The sequence below is a fragment of the Pseudoliparis swirei genome, chromosome 8 (genome assembly GCF_029220125.1).
Source record: "Pseudoliparis swirei isolate HS2019 ecotype Mariana Trench chromosome 8, NWPU_hadal_v1, whole genome shotgun sequence".
Taxonomy (NCBI): Eukaryota; Metazoa; Chordata; class Actinopteri; order Perciformes; family Liparidae; genus Pseudoliparis; species Pseudoliparis swirei.
In genome coordinates this window covers 15,448,783-15,475,874 of record NC_079395.1, presented here as the reverse complement: position 1 = coordinate 15,475,874, position 27,092 = coordinate 15,448,783, and the positions used below count along the sequence as shown (strand labels likewise).

General features: G+C 44.9%; 1 protein-coding gene across 1 annotated transcript in view; it reads left to right on the top strand.

The window, feature by feature from the left end:
- The window catches only part of tnr (tenascin R (restrictin, janusin)), a 179,705-nt gene that overhangs the window by 103,300 nt on the left and 49,313 nt on the right, over nt 1–27,092 (top strand). Inside the window, exons 3-12 of the mRNA XM_056420767.1 lie at nt 2,185–2,305; nt 4,493–4,715; nt 4,867–4,964; nt 6,408–6,570; nt 7,358–7,834; nt 15,353–15,472; nt 15,577–15,720; nt 16,840–16,955; nt 23,139–23,289; nt 25,604–25,782. Of these exons, the coding sequence (XP_056276742.1) occupies nt 2,222–2,305; nt 4,493–4,715; nt 4,867–4,964; nt 6,408–6,570; nt 7,358–7,834; nt 15,353–15,472; nt 15,577–15,720; nt 16,840–16,955; nt 23,139–23,289; nt 25,604–25,782 (1,755 nt within the window). The 5' untranslated portion in view covers nt 2,185–2,221. The remainder of the gene's footprint in view (nt 1–2,184; nt 2,306–4,492; nt 4,716–4,866; nt 4,965–6,407; nt 6,571–7,357; nt 7,835–15,352; nt 15,473–15,576; nt 15,721–16,839; nt 16,956–23,138; nt 23,290–25,603; nt 25,783–27,092) is intronic.

Below are 27,092 nucleotides of genomic sequence, written 5' to 3'. Positions count from 1 at the left end.
CGCCTTGTTTACCGCCATCCTCACCGCCATCGCCCTCTCAGCAAGTTGGATGACATTTGCTGCGGGCAGCAGCCGGAAGAACTTTGCTCCGCGCCGAGGCTCACATCTCGGACGAGTGTTGCTTATCTTGCATCTTACTTAGTCGCAGGCCGCCAGCGACTTTTTTTTGCTCTCCTTTTATCGTTAATATTCAAAGGCGGTGGTGCACTGTGGGATTATTCTTCTTTCGTCGAGCCTCATGCTCATGACTGAAAGTTTGCGCTTAATGGAAACACAAAAACATTGTGTCCCGTGTACAAAACTAAGAGGTGAAAGATAAATGTTTTCATTTATATTTTCTTTTCAAAAATCTTCTTCACATTTTCTTGATGCTTCATTAAAAGGTGTTGTATAGACACTGCGAGGTGCCCTTTCGAGCTATTCTGTTTTCCCCAAAAATAATGTGAAAGAAGGTCATATTCAGGTTATTTGTTCATACATTCATATGATTGGATTTGTGCTCATTACAAGACTAATAAAGTCTAATAAAGGGCTGAATACATAAAAAAAAGTTATTTTTGTGATGAAGATTTCATTGTTCCCCTGGCACAGAAGGGGGATAAATAATAAGAAAACTAAAATACACAACAAATATATCGGCATGTGCTTTTGGCAATATTCTTATTCTAAACATCGTATCAGCCTTGGCTTCCACATCGGTGCATCTCCCGTGGCAACGGTTGATCCGGGAGCTGTTTTCCATCATGCCTGCTCCAGGAAGTGAGCGTCGCGTCCGTGCAGCGCCATAAATCATCGCCACGTGTTTTAAGCCCGCGACCGGAGCTGGCCGAGGGGACGAGATGGTTTCATTTGGCTTTCTCCTTCATCATCGGCGTGCTCCTCATTCGTTTGGTGAATTCGCCAGTTAAACGGCTCGTGTCGTGTCAGCAGCATGCTCCGGGGGGGGGGGACTTTCACGATGTTCTGGATGTGTCGACATCCTTTCTGTGAGTGGTTCTGTTCATCACGACTTTGTACACAGAGGTTGTTCCACTTTGCCTTGAAGTTCAGGCGGGTACCAAAGATCTGGGACGTGAAGAGTGTCTGAGTGAACAGTGAGACTATGCTTCATTTTTTTTTTTTAAAGAAACCAAAAGAAACCCAACAACACACATTTTATTTTGCCTCAATGAGACAAACTTAAAAAGGACGCCTGACTCACACAAACTCTTTTTTGTGCTCATTCATGCGTAGATACACAGATGTTTTGTTCCCGTTTCCACTCCAAACGATCAAAAAAGAAGGCAGAGGCAGTTAGGTGTGAGAAGAAGACGACTTCCATCTGGCCCTCATAAAAGAAACTAGCCGAGAGCAGTCGCCCGCCTCGCCAACAAGAGATGCGTTGTGCTGATGAAGGAGGCGCATTTGTGAGATTTGTTTTGTCCCATCTGAGCCGTCTTCTGCCCGCCCGTTCATAAATGAACATGTTAAGTCTCGGGGGAGTAATGCTCCAATGTTCTGCTGTGACACGTGAACCCACCGACATGGAGGTTCACTCCTGTTCTGCTACTTTCAATAAACCATCTGTCAACACACTTTGCTGATGGATCTCTGCAGCTGGAGTGAGATGTTTGATTCGGCTACTGATGGTGGCACCACTCGATGACGTCAAATAGCCGCAGCCCTCAGCTCAGCTTCGTTTTCGCTGTGCTGATGCGTGGCTGTCGGCTCGGAGGATCAACGTCAGTCTTTTATTTCAGCGTGTCCTTGTTCTCACTTTCACGTTCAATGGGGAGGGGATTACGGCGACATCACTCAAACCATTTCTCCACCGAAATCCATCCATCAACTCCTGAGAAATATTTATTTACTCCTCCCAAGTGGAAATATCAAATATTTGTATTTCCACGGAGAAATACGCTCCACAATCCCTTGAGCCGTTTATCTTTTTTCTTCTTTTCTAAAGACAATTATTTCCCTTCAGATCAAAGATATTTATTTCCCATTTACAGAGAATACAGAAAGCAGTGGGACTGAAAACACACCTCCACACACACACACACACTTATATGTGTCCGTGTTGTCACACCTCACGACTCCAGTGGATCAGCTACTTTATGTGTTTTTTAAGGCAAACACACAAACAACACCTCTGATGGCGTTTTCTCTCCTCCCACCTGTTTTCTTCCTCTCCTTTGTCCGCAGGTGTGATAGCACAAGGGTGGTGAGGTTTCTTCCCAGCATGCCGCTGGTCCCACCGCATCGCAGGGCCACTGTGCCCACAGCAGTCTGGATCCTTGCTTGTGCTCTGTTCCTTGCTCTCCAGGTAAAATGTGTTCGGTACAGAACAATATTGTTTCCCTTAGCTGCCCTTTTCCCCCCCCCCATCATGTAAATTATTTATTTTCAATCTATTCTTTTTTGGCAGCCACGTTAATCACTTGACTCGTGCACCAATCCACACTGACCAGTGTGCGTATCAGAGACAAGTGGTGATTTGCTGTGGTGTTGTTTCCCTGTGCACTGCTCCTACCAAGCAAACCTTTTTCTTATTTGTTCTAAGGGACCGAGCACACAGTGTTACAGTTGATTGATCACCAAGCCCCACTTTCCAGAGTTCGCGTTGCTACGTCTGTCAAGCTTTCCGTTCTTGCATTGTTATGCACATGTGAATTCGGCTGTGGACGATTTTCCCGCTCAAAATTTCTCAGCAATGAATATTCCCTGCTGTCAGACAGAGGGAGACAAGGGCAGGTTACGCCTTTCTATCCAGGGACCGTCCATGTTGTCGGATAAATGATCAACAGCCGCACTTACCCGGTGACCGAGCTAATGAAGCTAAATGTGGCCCCGTTAGTTGGTTGAGAAGTTTGTCTCTAGCTTCCAACTATTGTTTCAAGAATAGTCTTGGAAAAAAAGGAGTTATTTACCCTCTGCTGCTTTAACCCTGTAAGTTTCCCCACTGCGGGTCTAATAAAAGATGATCTCATCTTATGTTACACTTCATGGCTACGTACAGAGCGTGAGAACAAAGCTGCATTTGAAAGGGCAAAAAATCTCCAACATTACCAATTCATGAGCTCTGAGGACTTGGAAAGCAGGACACAGCATTGCTCCTGTACCGTCTTGTCGTATAGAGTTACTTACTATTCAGAGTATGAGAAGATAAAAGGTAAGATTACAAATTCTTCTTATTATAGTTATTTTACTCTGATATTATGACTTGGCTGCTCTCATAGTTTTTGTTGTTGTTTTATTTTTGAAGTTACAAGAGGCTTCTACGATCAGGACTTATGAGTATTTTCTGGCAAATGCATTTAAAACTGGAGAAATATTGGATGTGGAGGTGTGCGCTTCCCCAAATAGTGACCTGCTAACGTTAGCTGAAATGCTAACAGCATCCAGGACTTGCACCGGTAACCCAATGTAGATTGGAAGTGATGCGTGGTTAGTAGGAAGCTACTTTAGCAGACATGCTAACATTTGAGTGGATTAACACAGACTCTCATCAATCCCTTACACTTGTACTTGTGTCTTTTAGCTTTAGAAATTCCCAAAAGAGACACACCTCCTCCAAACCTTTAAGTGCAGAGCAGTGTTCTTACTCCGGCGCAATGCAGATCTCTTCAAAACGTCCACATCTTCCCAGACCTGCTTTTCCTAGTTTGTGTTGCCAGGGCTCTCAAGTTTTGAAGACAGGCAAGAGTGACATTTCCATCACCTCCCCCCCCAGAACGAAATTTTCGGATATCAGTCAGTCGCGCGCAATTCCAGGATGCTTTATTTTCATTGGTTGCTGGATTAAATTTTACCCAGATACAACAGATACAGGTTTTTTCTGATTGGCTATTGTGTAGCCCATTTCTTTTTTTGATTGGCTGATAAGTGGCTCCTCACAGCAGAACTGCAGGGGAGCGCTTGATTTCTCCACGGTGAGGGCAGCTCATGTTGGCGCGCTGCGGCACATTAAAACATTAAATAGCCGAGAGTTTTTTTCAGCGTGAGAAATACGATGTGTGGCGGGAGTGCGTGACTTAAGACCGAAATGCGTGACACTTGAGAGCCCTGTGTTGCTAAATTATTTTACAAAGAAATAGCTGTATAGTGAATGGGTTTTGCAATTATACCTTGCAGAGATAAAAACATTAGAAATACATTTTCTTTAGAAATGTCTCATTCTAAAAGATGTTATGAAAACAGAACTCTGCCTTAAAACTTGCTTCATTCAATCTGAGAACTGACATGTGCTTTCTGCCGGATGAAAAGAAAGCAGAATCTTAAATACTGAACCAGATCTTTTGCAAATGACCCAAAATTTGAATGTAAAAAAAAGTGAGAAAGTCTGTCTGACAGCGTGTGTTCATGTCATCTTGGGTTGCTGTCCTCCCCGGGTCGGTATCTCAGTCCCCCGCTCTGTCGTCTTCTGCAAACACAAGATATGAAGGACAAAACACCGAACCCCGAGACTGAATGGCGCGCTGTGTTTTTCCTTTCCCATTGTCTCTCTCTCCAGGGCGCCGCTCATGCTGCTCCATCAGGGGACAACCAGCTGGTTCGTACCACCAGAGTGAGGCGACAGACCCCGGGGGGGGATCAGCCCCCCTCCGATCCCTCAGCCAACGAGAGCCTGCGGGAGCAACCCGTGGTCTTTAACCACGTCTACAACATCAACGTGCCCTTGGAGTCATTGTGCTCCGTCGAGCTGGACGCCTCCGCACCGCCGGCCCCAGGGGATGGTGAGGGCTCCTCATCGATCCAGTGCTCGGGTTTAAACTCGCTGCAGTCATCTCACCTATTGCCCTGGAGACTCCTCTCCTTCACATAGAGACACACAAACAGGTGGGTTTTTTTAGACACTTTTAAGAACCTATTCTTTTTCATTCAAAGGTTCTCGTGCGTGGTTGTCCAGACCTTCTGTGGAGGGACCGATGGATCCCAGGGGACCAACCGAATACACGGAGCAGACGCTGGATGCAGACAGCCAGGTGTGTGTTAGAGCAATATTTACTTTCGAGATATTAGGATGACACAAGAGTTGGAAGAGACTTTTTGCGAGTGATTTTGCAGAGAAATGACAACAACAGTGTCATTTAAAGGATAACATCTGTTTCACCACACACAGTCGGTTACATACTGATATTCATGCTGATATGTTGTTTCGCTCAGAAGTAATTAAAGTGTAACTTCAACCAGAACAAAAACTAAATGCTGAATCTTTTGAGTGCAGGCAACAGAGACTTGTGGTCTAGAACAATTAATAGACCAGTTTTCAAGATGGAAAAACGTACAACATTAAAACCTTCATCGAATATGGTCAGACCACTGATGCACCGTGTGTCAGAGTTCTCCAAAATATGTCTTGAATAACGAGGAGAATCACAAACTAGCCATAACCCCCCCCCCCCCTTTAATGTCAATCAATATGCTAATCTTCCAGTTATATTCTTATCTTAGACACAGTGTATCACCTCCACTGAAGTCTCACACATGACCCTGTTAAGCTGCTGCACTGGTTTGCGCTCATTAGAGCGGCCGAACGTTGATGATGTAATAATACCTTCTATGGACATTAGTATATTTAGTATTACACCATAAAAACCGACGCTGCCCTCAGTTCTCCCTGCCGGAAAAAACAATAACTTCTTATTGTTGCCACTTTTCAAACCTACAAGGCTTAACCCTTGTGTTGCCTTCGGGTCATTTTGACCTGATTCAATATTTAACCCTCCTGTCGCCTTCGGGTCAATTTGACCCGATTCAATGTTTAATGTCGGTGTTCTTTCGGGAGTCAACAAACAAACATAAAGTACCTCACACTTAAACTTGGAAAACAATATTAATTCTAATAATTTTCTGGAGATTTTAATAGCTGGGGTCATATTGACCTCAAGGGTAAAATATGTTAGTAAATATAAAGGTAACAGGAGGGTTAAACATTGAATCGGGTCATATTGACCCGAAGGCGACAGGAGGGTGAAACATTGAATCGGGTCAAATTGACCCGAAGGCAACACAAGGGTTAAAAAAACATTTGGGTAAAGTATCACTTTAGAGTTAACACCATCAGTATTGTTCCATTATTACCTCATAATGACCTAAGAGGGCAAAACACACCTCTTAACCAAACTGCTCTTCTTCTTCTTCTTCTTCTTCTTCTTCTTCTTCTTCTTCTTCTTGTTCTTGTTCTTCTTTGTCTTCTTCTTCTTCTTTGTCTTCTTCGTCTTCGTCTTTGTCTTCTTCTTCTTTTTTGTCTTCATCTTCATCTTTTTCTTCTTCTTCTTTGTCTTCTTCTTCTTCGTCTTCTTTGTCTTCTTCGTCTTTTTCTTCGTCTTCTTCGTCTTCTTTATCTTCTTCGTCTTTGTCTTCTTGTTATTCTTCTCCTTCTTCTTCTTCTTCTTCTTCTTCTTCTTCTTCTTCTTCTTCTTCAGGTAACATTCACTCACCGTATCAACATCCCAAAAGCTGCATGCGGCTGTCCACCAACCACCACCATCCAGCAGCTTGTCAGCAGGGTGGAGATGCTGGAGAGAGAGGTGTCCCTGCTCAGAGCTCAGTGTGGGTCTGGGTGCTGTGGGGAGAGCTCTGCCATGGGTGAGTGCTGCTAAACAGAAAAACAACAACGTGTACGGAGAAAGCTGGAATATCTAGTTCTTTGTTTCCACAAAATGACCTTCTGGTGTCAACCATTAAGCTTTTGAATGGAAAGATACAAACAGCTGCAAGACACTCATTCAAAACAGAGTCAGCCTCATATGTGAGAAAAAAGAAAAAGAACAGAAGGTTTAAGAGAGTAAAAGATGAGGAAAATAACCTGTTTGTACTGTGAATGAAGAGGAGACAGACGGCGGCAGAATGATAATGCTGGAGGGCGAACACGCAGCAGTCTCGGTCTAAGAGGTGTGGAGGAGCCACTGCTACTGCGACAGATTTTGTTCACTATTCAGGAGATGCTGCCGTTATAATATGAAGGGACGGGAATGGATACAGTTATAGGCTATATTATGGTTCAAGGATCTGCTCTATTGACACCATCACCCCATTCAAATATCCTCTGAAAATGCTCCATCTCGTCAGTGGGAATATGATTATCTCCCACAGTCACGATGTGAATCAGAATGAGGGTGAAATGATCATCTGGAGAGGACGCTGCCGAGATGGAAGTGCACAAAGCGTTTGCAATGTTGTCTTGATTGTCCTCATGCGGACATAAAGCGGATTGGAAGTGTCCATGTCTAAGTGTATATTAAAATTAGTACAAGTGATACCCCTCCGAAGCCGAACTATCCCTCCAGGTTTTATTGCATCGTCCTCTTTTAAATCGAGCGTCTCTTTTGCCACATAATGACCGAAACCGCTTCTTTTTTTTCTTCCTACCCAGGTCATTTGGACTTTGTCCCAGGCTGCAACGGCCACGGCAGCTTCAGCTTCGACCTTTGCGGCTGCATCTGCGAGGAAGGTTGGGCCGGCAAAAACTGCTCCGATCCCCACTGCCCGGACGGCTGCTCCGGCCAGGGCGTGTGCGTGGACGGGGAGTGCGCGTGCGACCGCGACTTCGGAGGCGACAACTGCTCGCAGCCGCGGTGCCCCTCGGACTGCTCGGGTCGCGGGCTCTGCATCGACGGGGAGTGCGTGTGCGAAGAGTCCTTCACCGGTGAAGACTGCACGGTCGGGAGGTGTCTCAACGACTGCTCGGACCAGGGGCTGTGCGGCAACGGGACGTGCCGGTGCCGGCCCGGCTACGTGGGGCAGGACTGCTCGCTGGTCTACTGCGCCAACAACTGCAGCGAGAAGGGAGTCTGCAAGGAGGGATTCTGCGTGTGCCAGGATGGCTTTGCGGGAGACGACTGCAACTCTGGTAGGCTTTCACTTCCTCGCGTTGATCCTCTCGACTGTTATCAAGCACTCAAAGTAGTTTGTCAGACGCGTGTGACTCAATTCTCCCGACGCAGAAACTCCTCCGCTGTCACACTGGCTGTCAGCGTGACCAGGATCAAGTAACCCGGAGCAGTTATCCACAGCACGCTGTGACCCTCAGACAGTTCTGCCTGAGCTCTTGAGCAGGAACAGGCTTCGTTGCAAATCGGAGCCGCGCCGTTAGATTGAGTGCCTTCACTGCCGAGAGCCATTTACTGTCATGTGGACACACTTTCTGCTCGTGCGTCGCTGGCACTATCTCTGAGATGTATTTGTCTGGTGAGGACGTGTGAAGGCACACTTGAGATTACATTCTCGTGAGTATCATTAGAAGTGGCACCTCAATGTGTCTTTTATTCCGTTGACCTACAATGTAGAAGCAACTATTTAAAACATATATATGTAAAAACAAACTGATTTGTGAAAGAAATGCAGCACAAAATACTTGAAAGGAAGATAAATAAATAACATCACCTCAGAATGGGTTCAGTACCGTGGTGTTGGGACTAGATTCTCATAGCGATGGGAGTGCAAGTCCTCGACACAGGCGTGACCACCAGGTGTTAAAGATATGCTCTAAAATGTCTGTCTTTTTGTTTTTCTCGAGCCCAAAGTGACATCTTTAAATGATCTCACCAACATTTTTAAAGCTAAGGATATACATTTTACAACCAGGGATGCAAACTACTTTCTTTCCGGCGAATGTAGCTTTAGTTCACGTCAGTTTGGGTGAGTCCAGATCTCCAGGCCTTTGCCACACACCCCCCCCCGCTGCTCTGCATGGCTCGTTCTGAGTGGCGAGGCCACCCGCACGAGCGCCAGCTGCCGGCCAAACAGCTGATTACGCACTTAACCCTTGTGTTGCCTTCGGGTCATTTTGACCCGATTCAATATTTAACCCTCCTGTCGACCCGATTCAATGTTTAATGCCGGTGTTCTTTCGGGAGTCAACAAACAAACATAAAGTACCTCACACTTAAACTTGGAAAACAATATTAATTCTAATAATTTTCTGGAGATTTTAATAGCTGGGGTCATATTGACCTCAAGGGTAAAATATGTTAATAAATATAAAGGTAACAGGAGGGTTAAACATTGAATCGGGTCATATTGACCCGAAGGTGACAGGAGGGTGTAATATTTAATCGGGTCAAATTGACCCGAAGGCAACACAAGGGTTAAGTCAATCCACCAACTATTATGATTATTTTATGAATTTTTGGATTCCAATAAAACAGTTCTGATCAACAAGCTGCCATCTGTGATGCATTTATATTCAATCTGCCTCGTGTATCAGGCCCGGTCAGCAAAGACTCGTCTTCAGTGTTTGACAAATATTCTGGAAATATTTGAGGACAAAATAGACTAACTGCATTTATGTTCATGGACACCCTCATTATAGAGGCTACTTGGGGAAAAAACAGGTGGCCTTTATTTCATTTACAACTTATACAAAAGCGAGTAAAAACGTTGCGAAAATAAACTTGTTTATTTCCATTCAATTTGAGCGCATTTACGTGTGTCGTAGAATAATACTGAAACAATCATTGTGGCGTGTCTCTATAAAGCTTACAGTCAAGCTGTCAATACATACATAATAAAAGCTAATGCATAAGTAGTAATAGGCATATTTATTATTAGTTATTTACAGACTGTGTGGGCTAAAACACACTTGAAGTCTAATTCTCTACAATAATTCTCTGGATCTGTTTTTGATGGATTTGTTCCATAGATTTATTGCAACACTCTCTCTCTCTCGCTGCTACAGCAGGCAGGTACCCAGGTCTGAATGCTAAGCACCAACCTGAAAAACAAACCCCTCTGTGCCTCAAAGGCAGGTGGCGGGTCACGTGACCTGCCAGACATCAGAAGGCGTAACAGCATTTGTCAAAAGCCCCGTTCGTCCTGGGAGAGAGCCGCTCCGTTAGCGGCAGCTGAGACACTTCTCCGAGTCGCGCTCGCCCTTTTTATTCACAGCGAAACTCTTCACGCCATAATATCAGATGCCGCTGTCTGAGGCAGCTGTCAACAACGTAAAGGAGGAGGACAGAAAGAGCTGCCATTGCGGCACATATCTATACAAAGTGAGGGAGACCAAATTGCTTATTTCTTTGCAAATAGCGGCTAAAATAGCCAATGCTGGTAGAAGCTAGTTTGCTGAATACAAAATGAAGCAGTTCAATTACCACGGACCTGTAGGCTGACAGGCTTAAGTATTTCATATTAACAGAAGCTCAAGAAAGCGGGATGCGTTTTTACTCCATTACGGTGGCCAATATTCCTCCTCTGTGACACATTACGGAGGCTGTGGAAGTGAAATGGCGTGTTCCAGGCGTGAGGGTAGGATACAGTCAAACTTTACCGGAACAAATGCATCCACCCACAAAGCAGAGATCAACTGGTGCTGAAGAGAGGCTTCTTTTCATTCCACAATCACGTCAATGAGTCCTGAAGGTAGCGGTGGCACTCTGGCGTTGTTGACGTCCTCTGAGTGCGGCGGTGGAGACGACTGACATTTACTCGCGGGTTTCCGAGCTGCTAGAATTTTAAATTAGCATATGGATGTCTTCAGGGTCATTATGTGATGACATACGAGGAATATGGAGCAGATTGGATAATGTATGGCCGAGTTACATCATCTTACATGTTAATGGCGAATGGCGTTTCTTTGCCGGTCCGGAGAACGCACAAACTTTAATATTTTTAAAATCTTTCAAAGATGTTTGAAGACAAACGTCTCAAGACTATACTGGCCTAGTTTGGAATGAATCGGGTTTAAGCTCTAGGAGGAGTTAACTGTTTAACAACCCCCCAAAACGTGACCAAATAATGCAAAAAAGTCATATATTGAGGGATTGATTGTAGCGCCCCCTAATATTCAAATATTATGAAAAAATTAGGGTACTTTAAGGGATGTCATGTGAACATAATCTAGTAATTTAATGAGGATTGGCCAATTGATTTGGAAGTCAGGTGTCTTTAAATAACGTTCTGCAGTGTGCGGCTCACACCGCTGACGTGCTCTCTGATGCACGTTTATTTACGGTTCTTATTTCATTCAACTATTCGTATGCATCGCATCAATCAGTTTTGACTGAGCTACGAGGCTTTTTATAAAGCATACGTGTGTCTATCAGTTATACTATTAGGCTTATTAACTGTGATATAAATCGTGCTTTGACAGACGTGTGACATGTGACAGTCCACATCATCACACGCCCACAGAATGACGCAGGCTGCGGGCGAAAGGCCACCGTATTTCCGTGTGCCATTCACAGTCCGCCTCTGGAGGAACACACACCGTCATCACGCTTAGCCTGAGATCGTGTTGTAGATTGTGACAAACGCAGCTCCAGAAGCATTCTGCTGCCCTGAATAGAAATTGATTCTCTGTTTTCCTCCGCTGGATGACGAAGGGTCTTTGAAGGGTTTCTGTAAACCAAAAGAGACACAGACTGCTGTCCTCCTTTTCAGGATGCGTTGAGAGCGTCGGATAGGAAACCAGATTTGCAGACACAGGTTTAGCATAACGTCAGCTAAGTTATGTTTCACCTATAATACAACGTTATAGCTATTCTATCTATTTGGATATACTTTACAGAAGCTGTGCACTAAGATTACAAAAATGCACATCATGCACCCAGGAATCTTTTATTCAAACCTTCACTTATAATTATTTATTTAGAGCCGGAAAACAATGACAATCTACAAGGTGGAGGGGTTTGTTTCAAGTAAAATGTGACTATACGACACCCCAAAAAGGTTTTAACAACTCAATGATTAAGGAGACAAATAATAAACACTGTTCGTTAATTAAAGGTTGACAAAAAAACACTTTATTTCCCATAGTCCTTCAATAATACTATACACTGTATATTATGGCATATAACATCATTCACATACTTAATTGTAGAGCTCTTGTATTATTTGTTCCTGTTATTATTATTTTTGTAATTATTTGGATGCCTTTGCATTGGCGAGAAAGCTCTTTTACACTCGGCTCAAACATCCACGTCCACTTCAAGTTGAACTTATTTGAATGTGTTGGTTAGAAGTCAGTGAGATGGAGCAGGCCACAGTTTGTGACTCTAGGATCGATAAAGCCAAACAAACGGCAGCGTGGATCGGAGCGAGGAAACCGATCTCCTACACAGTGGTCCATGTCATGGGGACGAGTTCAAAGGTGGAAAAAATGAAAATAGCATGACACATCTGTATTATTCAGATGTTACACGCACATGCCAAAATAATGTACTTCACAGTGCAGGTTTGCACAACCTGTCGGGAGCTCAAGAACAACATGTGCTGAAAGGGAAGGAAAGAAAACAAGGAGATCGAGTCAGGAACCGAAAACTGAAGCTGGACACTCAGTTTATTTTGTTTAACCCAATATCACACATTACAAATGTAGCTTTACAATCTGTACACACACGGGATCCCTGTCCCAGGACCTCACATCAGATCGACTCTGCCGCCCCCCCCCCCCACAAAGCTCTGAAACTCTGCTGATGCTGTGCAGTTGAGAAACGTTGACAGGATGTCAGGTTGAGCCGCTCCTGGACGACTAGAGAGTCAACAACTTATTAGCATTCGAATGAACTGCTCGACGTTGATGACCTTCCACGGAGCAACAACAAGGGGAGATGCTCAGCGCTTCTCTGTCTTTTGCTCCTCCTCCAACTAACTTTCCGGAGGAGCCTGGAAAGAGAAGCGTCGGCTTGAGAGTTCGCCCTTCGCTTTCTCCGGGAGCGAACGTCTTTCACGCGGCGCGTCTGTCCGGCCTCCCTGCACGACCTCATTCGATCACTCTCCTCCGACGCCGTGGATTGTTGTTCCTTCGTTTGATTCGTTATTCCCTTCATATACGAAACAAAGCAACGTGTGATCGATGAAAGGAATCGAGCTAATTGAATCCTGCAGAATAATTCCCCGGCGCAGGTTCAGTGTTTCGGAAGTGAGCAAACGACCGTGCGGCCATCTGTCCAGTGTGTGGAGGTAGCAGCTGAACCGGCGACTTGTGTCCGAAGGTCCCCGAGCAGGACTCAGTGCTGTGGAGTCCTGCGTCACACGGGGCCGCGCTGTCGAGGGGGTGAGGGGGTGTTCATCACACTCACTTGTCCCCGTGTCTCTCATTTACCGCCTCGTCCTCATTCCCTCTCATTTAACCGTCTTCATATATTTTTCCTTCACGCTCCTGAGGCTCATCTTGTCTCTGTGTCTTCTGTCCTCTGTCTCGTCTTTCTCCAACTCTGTTTGTACTTTCTGTCTCGTCTTCTCCTCCTTTGTGTCCTTCACCCTTCTCCCCCCCCCCTCTCCCCCTTCTCCTCCTTGTTGTTTTTGGCAGTGGCTCTAGTTTATGCCTCCTCATTTACATTCCCCTCACACGTCTCAGGCTTATGACTTGACGATCTCCACGTCAGCCAGAGGGAACGACTGTCAGGGGGAGTGTAACGGGGTGAGGCTCAGGCGCAGAGAGACAGGCTGGACGAAATATAAATAACAAAAAACACTCTTTAATGAGGCAAAACAGTTACAAAATAAACAAGGTCCAAAAGGGGCAGGCAGGATCAGGAACACGGACAGGACGACAGGAAAAGGACACGGAACAAGAGACGACAATCGGACAGCAGACAAGGGAAAGACTGACACAATATATAGGGGGGGAAACACAGGTGTACGACATCAGACTAACGAGACAAGAGTGGCTGAGGGCAGGTGCAGGGAATTAAACAATTAAGACAGAGGAGACACAGAGGAGACATAGGAGACACGGAACACAGGAGAAACAGGACAGGGTGTTACAACGACGGTGCTTCTCCCTCTTCTCACGCTCAGCCACACGATGCCGTCTTTCAGAGGGTCTTGTTCTAAAGATTGCGGATGCAGAGACTTTAATAAGCGAGATGATGGGAAATGTGTCAAAGTCGTGTGCATCTGCAATAGTTTGGTGCCATTTACTCTCCCATCATGGCTTTTCATCTCCGTGTCTGTTCGTCGGTGGTGTGGGTCCATTTTCCATCCACACTGGTAACGCTGGTGAATCCTTTATTCTGATACTGATCCTGATGCGATGGAATCCCCATGCAGGTGTGCACCAGGAATGGAAAAGTGTGTGAGCATCAGGATGTTCACGAGTTAACCGTCGACCACAGTCTATGACAGGGGTCGGGAACCTATGGCTCTTCCGGTGACGGCATATGGCTCCCAGACAATTATGAGTTGAGAAAAAAAAAATCTCCGCCCGCCCCCCTGTAATTTTTTCTATAGCGCCAGATTACAGCAGAAGTAATTTCAGGTTATTTTCTTAAAGAGCACGTCTTTGTTCTTTTATTAAACTAAACAGCCGCCTGTTATTGATCGTATCTAACCAGCAGCATGTCATTTCTGTCTCTACGTGTCGCGTTAACACTTCTCGGCTCGCGCGCCGCAGAGCTCCGATGCCCCTCCCCCCTCCCCCCCCCGTAGCATCATGCAGCACCAGAAGTATATTTAATTTAACACATATTTAATTTATTATACGTTAAAAATACTATATGGCTCTCAATGAAATATATTTAGAAATATTTGGCTTTTATGGCTCTCCCAGTCAAAAAGGTTCCTGACCCCTGGTCTATGAAGTATGACTCCGTGTCAATCAGCGTGGAAATAGTTTGCTTCATACTAAACACGGAGAGTTTTTGAAAGTTGAACGTATAACAAGTCGTTCAGGCTGCCCTCTTATTTATATTATTATGTCGATGTTTTGTCATTTGCTTGTCCTGAAAATGCATTCCCACATACTGATTATTATTATGTATTTATTTGTCATTCTTCTTTTTTTAATTGAAAGTAGGCAGTGTTATTATTGTTTTAGGCTTCACATAAGGATGAGAATAAATTGAGGTTAATCCTGAGTGAAGAATTTAATTCGATAAAAAAACTAGGTGTCTCTTTACGTGGCCACACAACCTCCTTTAGGGTAAGCAAACTACGTGTGAGCGTTCATGTTTTAGAGGTTAGTTTTCTCCTGCCAAACGTTCTCTTTGCGCTATAGGAACATTTAATAACAACAAGGCCCCAGAGGGTCTCAAAGACCACTCGTGTATGGTGGGAGGAACTCATTCCCAGCAGACTGGCTGGGGTTCAATACCAACGCGGGTATTTGTTCCTTCAGCTCCTGTTTACCAGGAAAATGGAACAAGTTTCCATTGCATATTAAAATGCCTGACAGATATGTGTGATATGGGCTGCTCTCTGATACTGTGTCAAATAAACAAAACCAAAATGTCCCCCACACACTGATATCATGAATTATGTGTGTGAGAAACGTCGCCATATAAATGTAATGGCTCACTACAGTGACACATGCAATATACCAGCAGGTTTTTCTAAAGGTGTTATGGTGGTGACATGTTGAATACCATTGCACAACACATACAAGATAGAGATTACTCATAATCCGCTGCTCTTGTCTCAACAGTGGCACCGGCCATGAATGTGAAGATACGAGACGTGACCGATCGCACAGTCGAAGTGGAGTGGGAGGGGTCTGTGGTGCTGACGGACATCCTGGTGACCTACACGCCGAGCAGCCCCGGAGGTACGTGCAGAGCCTCACCGGCCTTTCGAGCCGTCGAAGGCAGTCGTTTCAGTTTCAGTTTATTCAACATGTCCTCCAAGCATATCCACCTGTCTCTCTGTCAGGGGTGCAACTAGAGATAAGGATTCCAGGAAATACCACCAGCTGCACTATCTCCGGCCTGCAGGCCGGCGTGGAGTACAACATCAACGTGTTCGCCGTCATTAACAACAGCATCAGCGTCCCCGCCGGCGTCAGCGCCTCGACCTGTAAGTGCAGCCCCGAGGCGTGTTGTGACCAAATGGAGGAGCCCCGAAGCAAATCCCGCTGAGGCCACGTTTGGTTCATGACCGACAGGATAGAACTGCAACACCTGGGTGCTGTGCATGCGTTCTCACATGGACACAGACGCCGCTCATGCACACACACACACACACACATCCTGTCTCTCACCTTGTTAAATCCTCCCAAAGATGTTTCTCAGTGTGAAGGGAGTGAGAATACCACCTGCTCCTCTGCGCCAACTGGTTATGAAGCCCAACTGTACCACCTGCTTGGTGTCACTCATCCAAAATACACACACACACACACTCACACTCACACACAGATATGAACAGCTTCTGGATATGTGCCTCCTGGCCGGTGTTAATGACAGGTCATTGGATCCGCGAGAAAACCCTCCTATTCCGATGCTTATCAGAGGTTTGACTCCGATCCCCTGAATAATATGTCCAATGCCGTGATGAATATTGTATCCACTATACATCAACCGGCTCTATACTATTGACATAACTACTTGGTTATGGCGGCCATTTCACAGATAAGTGACTTTAATTTCAGTGATAGCCGAGTTTAGAGTTATAAAGTCAATTTAGGGCAATTAAGTTTGATGCAACCATTTTTCACGTGCGATATGATTTGTTGGGATGTCTTCGCGAAACGCAATTATGAAGTGTAGTATTTGATTATCTGGAAAGATTTATGAGGAAACGGCTGCTTGTAAGAAAAGTAATTTTGATCATTTTGTTAAATATGAGTCACTTGTTTTAAACTAATGAACCAATGTAACATGGGTTTCATATTAACTCTCGTCATTACTATGTCTCCTCTGCAGGCAGAAGACACCGCATGTGGATCAGTGGTTTTTTAGGCATAAAGTCATATTGTTATACAATCGGCACATTTATTTTAATCAAAACGGTCAATCCAAACATTTAGTGCAGCATCAGGGAGATTGAAACATAGCACATGAATAAAGACAGACAAATAAAAGTCAAAGAAAAAGAAAGAGGTTCAGCACTGGTCACCTTCAGCCGGAGATGGAGCCGTGATTTATGGTCTGTGCGGGTCACTGAAGAACAATAATACGTCTCTCGCCACCTCTCCAGATCTCTCCAATCCGGATGGTTTACTCTTCAAATACATCACAGAGACGTCAGTGGAGGTCCAGTGGTTGCCCTTCTACTATTCCTTCGATGGATGGGAGATCAGCTTCATCCCCAAGGTAGAGTCGAGCTGTGTGAACACGTGGGCTAATTCACAAAAGACACATGGCGGGCTCGCTAGCAGGCCGACACCCATTCCTTGTGAATTTGCCCTCTGTGTGTGTTTCCTGTCGATCCCGATGTCAGAGTCTCGCTGAAAGACACGTGCACTGTCCTCGCGTGTGAAATGAACTGAAGGACAAACTGGATTTATAATTCCAATCTATTAATGACTGGTGTGTAGAAACAGGAAGAGAAATAACTGGATGGATTTAGGTTTTCTTGGGGGTTTTGCTCAATTTGAAGCCCATACCAAATCAGGCGGATTGTCTTAAGCTTATTGGCTATTAGCTGGATGAGCCAGTAAACCCTCTTGCAGAATAACCCTTGGTAAAACCATTGCAGAGCCAGGTTCAAAGCCAGAAAGCAAAACCCCTTTTCTTCCTAATTCCCGCTGTGAACTCAGGTGCTCACTGCACTCTAATCCCATGCCCTCTCACAGTAATTGGTTTTCACCTTTAAGGTGTTCTCGGGGGAGATATCCTTTGGTCGGGCCTCAAATCTCATGTTAAGATGCTTTTTTTTGTGTCACGTCAAATCCTTTTGAGGGCACGACATTTCTGAATTTAAAACAAAGCGCTTCCGAATTTAATTGCATTGCTTTTAGCCTTCCTTTCTTTTCCCTCCCGATATTTCATGTCTCATGTCTCACTCACCTGTGAATGTGGACAAGCAGACCATACAATGGAGCACTGCCTTGTCTGTCCTCTACTACCTAACCCTTGCAGCCCAAAAGACCTTGCAGTATTCAACAAAAACGCAAAGGACTGTGTCAAGAAATGGGAAACTGCCATATAACGATCACGCTTCAGTGAAACGAAAAGAAGAAGAATGTCTCTCATCTTCTAGCAATTTCAATCCCTCTCCCTTTTCTCTCCCGCTCTCTGGTTTCTACCTTCCGTCCACCGCCTCTTGGTCGAAATCTCCAACATGTTTTCCTCTCGGCCCCCCGAAGGTGCCCTCTGTCCTTTCCTCTCTCTTCTTCACCTCTCTCTTCCTCTCCATCTTCTTCCGTCGATGTTCCTCCCTGTATCTTGTCCGTGTGTTGGTCCCCTCGCTCCAGCCATGGGGGAAATCATATTACGGGTTGGCACTCCCACCCCCTGTGGATTTAATCCAGCAATGGGGATTGTGAATTTTGACAATCTTGTAATGGAAGTAGGCATGAGAGCATTGGCCTGTTCAAACAAACACAGAACCCACTCCTCTGTGAAAAGGGAACAGATAGAGAGAGAGAGAGAGAGAGAGAGAGAGAGAGAGAGAGAGAGAGAGAGAGAGAGAGAGAGAGAGAGAGAGAGAGAGAGAGAGAGAGAGAGAGAGAGAGAGAGAGAGAGAGAGAGAGAGAGAGAGAGAGAGAGACCTTCCATTAACGCTGTGAGAAACCGCTACATTAAGCTGCTGGAGCTTTTTTTTTAAATGATATTCACCGTTACGAAGAAAAGAAAACACACACATGACCCGGCACACTTGTTGAGGTGTCTGAGTATCTCAGCCTTGTGATTCATGTTGAGTCGTCAAGCAAATGTGCAAAGCTGACAGGTCCGGACGCATGACGAAGCCGTGCACATCCGCAGTATTCTGTCTACATAAAGCATGCGTTCACATCATGTCGACATGGACTTGACCTTATTACCTTCGCATTTCCACACGACTGGGAACACCAGAGAGCTGGCATGAGCCCCAGCACCAGCGCAAGGTCCGCGGGCCCCATGGCATCAGGTCCAGGGTCCCCCCACACCCAGCCACCCAGCCGTCTGCGTCCTGCCTTCACTCTTCACTGAGAAGACGAGATGCCTGAAGTCCTGTGCTGTCGAAGACGTGTCGGCCCGGTCCCTGTCCCACTGGCCTCAACACCCATGTGCCCTCAACGCTCCACGACCGTCGCCTGGCCTCCCAGCGTGATGAACCGCTGACCCACGCAGGCTGGTTGACCTCCTCGCCGCAGGTAAACCACTTGCTGGACCGTGGGTAATTTGCTTACCAGCCTCATGTGCTGTGGAACGAGCTCTCTACCTACCTGACAGCCGGTGTCTCTGTCACCTGGATGGAACCGCGTTCCAGTCCTGTTGCTTTCGACCAGCCAGCCCAAGTGTCAGGACCGTGCCACTGCTGTCCCTGGAGAAGTCCACCATCGGTGTGACACCCATTTCCTGGAGGCATGACTCACCAGGTCAGAGACCACTGGAGAAGTGAATGTACGTGCTGTCTGGAACGGTGAAACTTTCGAACTGTTCTGTCTTCTGTTCACTCTGTCTTTCTCCTCTTCACCCCAGCACACCCAGTCATGCAGAAGCGTACTCTTCTGATTCTGCAGTGGTCGGATGGATAGGGATGGGTGGGAGGAGGAGGGATGGAGTGAGGAGGAGGCTTTTGGAGTGTGAGATCGACCCCCTGGGCGAACCACTGGTGCTGAGCGAGAGAGGGGCCAAGACCAGGACTTCAGGAGAAGGCGACAGCTCTACACCTCTGAGTGACTCTGACCAGGTCGTGGACATGGTGGAGGATGAAAATGCCGGAAGGTTATGTTTTGATCGTGTATTTATTTATTTATTTATTTATTTGTATGCGTGTTATTCAAAACTAAAACTCAAAAGTATTGAACCGACGAATCGCATGAAATTTGGTGGGATGATTGTTTATTATGGGACCAGTTGATTAGATTTTGGGATCGATCGGGTCAAAGGTCAAGGTCAAAGGTCATGAACAGGTCAAAATCTTTCGCAGAACTCAAAAAGTATTGAACCGAATCGCATGAAATTTGGTGGGATGATTGTTTATTATCCGGGGACCAGTTGATTAGATTGTGGGATCGATCGGGTCAAAGGTCAAGGTCAAAGGTCATGAACAGGTCAAATATTCTTGAATCACATGGAATTTGGTGGGATGATTGGTTATTATCCGGGGACCATTTGATTAGATTTTGGGATCAATCGGGTCAAAGGTCAAGGTCAAGGTCATGGAAAGGTCAAAATCTTTTTTTTACCATAGCACGATACATTTTTGTCCAATTGGCATGCAACTAATGCCAAAATGTTCATAAGTCAATGCCCAATCTTGTGATATGCGAAGGTATGCGCTCTACCGAGTGCCCATTCTAGTGTTAAATCATGCATTCAACAGTGTTCAGATGCACTTTGGGAGTCTCTCCTTGACGACACTGTCAGGCAATAACGGGAAAAGCTCATCTGAGCCTCTGAAGCGGTGTCTTGTTGAAGACGCCAGGTGGTTAAGTGGGAAGAAAAGCCCTGCATGCCAAACAGCTCGGGATACTGCGTATAGGTTCAAATCAATAAAGTATACATAATCATATGTGTACCCAAATTAGAAAATAGATGTTCTTACTTGCCTCTAGTGATATCCAGCAAGGTTTTATTTGCCCTGATTACCTTCGCATTGAAAATGCGGAAGGTTATGTTTTGATCGCCGTGTATTTATTTATTTATTTGTATGCGTGTTATTCGCATAACAAAAAAAGTTTTAAACCGAATCGCATGAAACTTGGTGGGATGATTGGTTATTATTCGGGGAGCATTTGATTAGATTTTGGGATCAATCGGGTCAAAGGTCAAGGTCAAGGTCGTGGATAGGTCAACATCTTCTTTTTACCATAGCACGGTCAATTTCTATCCAATTGGCATGCAACTAATGCCAACATGTTCATAATTCAATGCCCAATCTTGTGATATACGAAGGTATGCGCTCTACCGAGTGCTGTTCTAGTTTTAAGATGTGGCTATCTGAGAATTAAAAAGAAACGATGTCCTTGTTCCTCCTGACAGAACAGCTACCGGACATGTTTGATGTAATCTACCTTCTACAGAGTAAATGATCTGTACGACATCCCTGAATTGTCTATTGATATGCATTATAAAGGATGTCAAGAGAAGGCATCGCAAGAGGAACATTCAATTTCACCAATTGTTACACACAATAATGACATTTTCTTCTTTTTTGTCCAACAAGGCCAGTCAGCGTCTCACGAGTATCCTTGCTGTTTTTCCCTCAAGAACTCGCTGTCGGTTCTCTGATGCACGTTCTGACTTCGGAGCAGCATTCCCGAGCTAAGCCTGCTGCACCGTGAGCTGTTAATTTGTCTGTAAATATAAGCTGCTCGCACTATTTGAAAAGCCGTAACAATAAGGTGAGGGGCCGTTCACATGCTGGGCCCAGAACACCAGCTGCACCGCTGTCTTCCACCCTGCCGAGGCATCCATCATGCTGCTCTGAATAGAGAGGCATGTGAGGTGGTGGCTGCGGTAGCACAACAGATTATAGGAGTAAAAAAAGCATTGCAATAAAACTCCTCAGACAAGTACAATTTACTAAAAGTTAAATATACGGAGGAGAGGTATACCTTGTTACCACCCGCTTCTGACTTAAAACTCAGTGTGAAACGGCTGAAGTTGTGAGCCCAAACACAGGTCATCACCACATGACTGGTGACGATGACCTGTCAATCACAAGGTCGCCATGCCCTAAAGCAGGGGTCAGGAACCTTTTTGACTGGGAGAGCCATAAAAGCCAAATATTTCTAAATATATTTCATTGAGAGCCATATAGTATTTTTAACGTATAATTTTAATGCGACTTCTGGTGCTGCATGATGCTACGGGGTGGGGGGGCATCGGAGCTCTGCCGCGCGGCGCGCGAGACGGAGAGCCGGGAAGTGTTAACGCGACACATAGAGACAGAAATGACATGCTGCTGGTTAGATACGATCAATAACAGACGGCTGTTTAGTTTAACCCTTGTGTTGCCTTCGGGTCATTTTGACCCGATTCAATGTTTAATGTCGGTGTTCTTTCGGGAGTCAACAAACAAACATAAAGTACCTCACACTTAAACTTGGAAAACAATATTAATTCTAATAATTTTCTGGAGATTTTAATAGCTGGGGTCATATTGACCTCAAGGGTAAAATATGTTAGTAAATATAAAGGTAACAGGAGGGTTAAACATTGAATCGGGTCATATTGACCCGAAGGCGACAGGAGGGTGAAACATTGAATTGGGTCAAATTGACCCGAAGGCAACACAAGGGTTAATAAAAGAACAAAGACGTGCTCTTTAAGAAGAGGACCTTAAATTACTTCTGCTGTAATCTGGCGCGATAGAGAATTTTTATTATTTTTTTAACTCAAAATTGTCTGGGAGCCATATGCCGTCACCTGAAGAGCCATATATGACTCGCTAGCCATGGGTTCCCGACCCCTGGCCTAAAGCACACCATGATTTATTTCTTCTACTCAAAATAGGATCATAAACCATAAAAGGAAGACCACGCCGTATTGAAGAAGACTTGAAACTAGCGATTTAGACGATATACTCATGTTTATAATATATTGTGAGAAGTTTTTGTTTCACTTCGACTTATTTTCGCTCCCCGATGGCCATGAGGAAGAATGCAAGTTTAAGGCACTTCATCACTGGCTTCACTTTAAACCCGGAGGTGGGAGTGGAGATTATGTTGTCGATTTGTTTGATATTTAATGTAGCATCCATCTGTATCATTATTGCGATTAAGGACCAATTGGTGTGGGGACACTACCGCTGTGTGCCCACCCTGGTAATTTATTCGAGGTGATTAAATGTATTCCACCCCTGATTACAGTCTTGATTCAGGAAAGCAGCAAGCTGTTATATGTCCTGTTTTTATATGAGCCTTTCGCAGCGCAGGCTTTCGGGGATCTTGGAGCAGCAGTAGGTGTAACATCTGTCTGTCGGCAGGAAGTGCATGTGCAACACTGGCTCTCTGAGAACAGCTGGGAATAGCAGGCGCTCCATATGGATGAGTGACGGGCCTTTGGAAATGAACATGAGTGCTGCCTCTGCAAAATATGGGCTGAGAGATGTCACGGCAGCATACATTGAGTACGCCACTCGCTTTGGGAATGGAATGTGCGAAGCCAACCAAAAGTTGTTCAAATCTGGAGAGAAAAAAATATACAGTTCAGGAAATCTAGTGCATAGAATTGAAGTGCATGAGTCACTGTTTATGTCATCGTGATGGGAATAGTTTTGACTGCCAGATCCCTTATCGCCACTGAGAGAAGTTGGAGCCACACAGTCGCTGGCGTTTACTCACAATATGCAAATGTTCTTTGCTTTACGTCTCGTTTCTTCTCTCTCTGTGCGTTTCCCAGGACAATGACGGAGGGATGACCGCACAGCTGCCCAGCACCATCACTTCCTTCGTTCAGACTGGTTTGAGACCAGGGGAGGAGTACACTGTTAACCTGGTGGCGCTCCGAGACCAGGGTCGAAGCCAGCCGGTCACTGCTACGGTCATCACGTGTATGTATGAATGGAAGCGGGAAAGATGATGATGTCATTGATCAAATGAAAAAAATATATACAAACAACAGATTTTTGCTGATTTACTCAAACACATGTGATGAATACTTTTCATTTTAAAGCAAGTGTTCAGGCGCTTTAAGACAAGTTACAAATGTGTGGCCTGAGGAGGATGCAGACGGCCAACTAGTCATACTCTAATAATACACGCTATATAATGCACGGGAGCAGCACTGCGACTGACATTTTTTCTTTAATATTATAAATCTATTTATTAATCCCAAGGTTACATTTCAAAGTTGCTGGTTTTGCTCAAACAGCTCAAAACCTAAATATTTTAAATGTACAATGAATAGAGAATAACAGCACGTCCTCATTGTCGACGAGCTGAAAGAAGCTGATGTTTGGCATTTTTTGCTCGTAAAAGGCTTAAATTATTAAAGGATTATTATAACAGCCAGCGATTAATTGTCTTTCAATTAATCAACTTTTGAAAGACCTTCAAACACACACACTAAATACGCTGGTATAAAAAGTGAGTCACCTTGACATATTTGTTGTTCTGCCACCATTTATGTCCCTGATATAAGGCTCACTGAGGTAGGACCTCACTCCTCACCCTCTGACACTATTCCTGGACAGCTGCAATAGATTCAATTCAAACGTCGTCCATAACAATTGAAACTCTGATGTCTCCAGTCAAAACACCATCAATTTCCTGTCAAGTCTCTGTTCCTTTAGCTGCTGGTAATTAAGTATTGATTAATAATTCATGGCACTTTGTCATTAATTTTTCACGGCGGCCCGCTGCAGGACACCTTATTGGATAAAGAAAGAGGAAAAGACAAATTTGAAGTCATTCAATTATTTATGGAGAGGATTTAGCCTTCCTGGGAGACGGAGCAACTGTGATGAGGAGTCGGAGGAAAAGCGAGAGGACAGCTGATGTGAGGGCAGCTTCTCAGCAACCGTCTCCCTCCTCAGGATGTTTTCTAGGACGAGACCCGAGGGACCGATTGCTTATACATCAAGGACCGGGGCGGACCGGCAATATGTCAAGACTTAGTGAGAGACGTATTTAGATCTCAAAAGCTTTAAGTACGACTTTCTGGTCCGAACGCGTGTGTTCGATCCAAACATCGATCACGCCATGTGTTATTTTGATGTGTTTCTCAACATTAAATGATGATTATCACCTTTTTTAAAAGCTCATCTCTCACCAGAAACTGTGCATACTGGTCATTTGAGTGAAAGCCTTTTTTAAACATTTAAATGCAATAAACACATCAAGAAAAGTTTTAATTCATAGAGAACACAGCGGTCCATGACTACGTCCACATTACTGTGATCAAGACCCCGAGACACTTCAGCTGAGCAACAGCTCACTCCCAATGTTGACCCCGGGAGCTGTTGTTGTTGTTGTTGTCACATCATGCACAATGTGTTTTCAGCTCTTTACACCCAATAAATATTGTTTTTCAGCAATTAGCATACAGAGACCTTTATCACAGCTAAAGTCTCACACCTCGCACAGATATTGTGTGCGTGTGTGTGTGTGTGTGTGAAGTCTGATAAGCTGTACATGCTTTTTCAGATAACTAATCTACCCCTGCATGAGGTTTTCCATGTTGGCTTCCCCGTTCATACCGACTGGAATGTGTCCAAACCAAATGTTGGCACCAAATGTTTCGTCAGACCAGGAGTCCTGAACTTATTCTTTTGATTTTGTTTAATTTGATCCCGATTTGGCCAAAGCTGCATTTTATTTGTTATCTTTTTAGTTTCAGACAGTTTTACTTCTGGCTTTAAAAACATATTCAAATGAGACGATCTCAAATGATTAGATGTCAAACCTGTAACTTGTGTTGAGTTCTGACACATGTAAACACTGCTTTATTGAAAGGAATCACGAGCCACAAATATGTGAACCACTGTATTATGAGACATTACAGTTAGGTTTGGACAAAACAAAGCGATTTAATGACATCACCTTGGACTTCATGAAATTCTCACAGGCATTTCCACTATGTTCTTATGTTTTAAAGTCAAAATATTTAAGTAGGAAAATCCTCAGTCCAAGTTATGATAATGATAATGAAAATCCTTTTAAGTTGCATCCCTACCCTAATGTGGTAGTAATTTACCACTAACTTATTATTTTACGAACCAAAAATCAAGTGTTAGATTGTGTACAAAAATGTCAAACACTGCCGAGACCAAATAAAAAATAGTGCAGCAATAGATGGCCGGTTCAAAAACACCGTGCGACCGGCCTCTCAATAATCCTTCTTCTCTCTCTGTGCCGTGCTGCCAGTGATCGATGGCCCCACTCAGCTGGTCGTGCGCGACGTGTCGGACACCGTGGCCTTTGTCGAGTGGACACCACCAAAAGCAAAGATTGATCAGATTGTGTTACGTTACGGCCTCGTGGGAGGAGAGGGCCCCCGGACCACCTTCCGCCTCCAGCCCACGCTCAGCCAGTACTCCCTGCAGGTGAGTGGGGGCATGTGTGTGCCATTCATCACAGATCGGATCAGACACACACTTTATACGGACTCAGCTGCCGTCTGGGGACAGAGGAGCCGTCCTCACAACGGAAACCCTTTGTCTTTGGGTTGAGAGTTGACTTTAGGGTTATTGCAGTGTGTGTGTGTGTGTGTGTGTGTGTCTGTGTGTGTCAGTATGTCTGTGTGTGTGTCTGTGTGTGTGTGTGTGTCTGTATGTCTGTGTGTGTGTCTGTATGTCTGTGTGTGTGTCTGTGTCTGTATGTGTGTATGTCTGTGTGTGTGTGTGTGTCTGTGTGTGTGTGTCTGTATGTGTCTGTGTGTGTGTATGTGTGTGTCTGTGTCTATATATGTCTGTGTGTGTGTGTGTGTCTGTATGTCTGTGTGTGTGTGTGTATGTGTGTGTATGTGTGTGTCTGTGTCTGTATATATGTGTGTGTGTCTCTGTATGTCTGTGTGTGTGTGTCTGTGTGTGTATATGTCTGTGTGTGTGTCTGTGTGTGTGTCTGTATATGTCTGTGTGTGCTATGTCTATGTGTGTGTGTGTCTATATATATGTCTATATGTGTCTGTATGTCTGTGTGTATGTCTGTGTGTGTGTCTGTATGTCTGTGTGTATATGTGTCTGTGTGAGTGTGTGTGTGTCTGAGTGTCTTTGTGTGTGTCTGTATGTCTGTGTGTGTGAGTGTGTGTGCATGTGTGTCTGTGTATGTGTGTGTGTGTCTGTATGTCTGTGTGTGTCTGTGTGTCTGTGTGTGTGTCTGTGTGTGTGTGTGTGTCTGTGTGTATGTATGTGTGTGTGTCTATGTGTGTCTGTGTGTGTGTGTGTGTGTCTGTATGTGTGTGTGTGTGTGTGTGTGTCTGTGTGTGTGTGTGTGTGTGTGTGTGTGTGTGTGTGTGTGTGTGTGTGTGTGTGTGTGTGTGCGTGTGTGTGTGTGTGTGTGTCAGGCTTGTTGAATGGCCTGATCCACGAGTCGGCCTACCGTCTGTGTCTGGAGATTAAACAAAAGAGATCTGTGCAAACAGATTACACAGACTAAAATATCCCTTTGTTGTTGTTGTTATTCTGTTTCACAGGTTCTGCGTCCCGGCTCACGTTACGAGGTGTCCGTCAGTGGAGTGAGAAAAGGAAATGAGGGCTCTATTTCCACTGAATTTACTACGGGTGAGGTCTGACAGCGAGCCGATACACGGTGTGACGGTGGTGCGTGTGATCCTGTGCATGATCAGCTGATGACACACTGTTTATTCATATTGGATATCTATGGATTATGAATTATTGGTCTTGTTTGTGCAGAA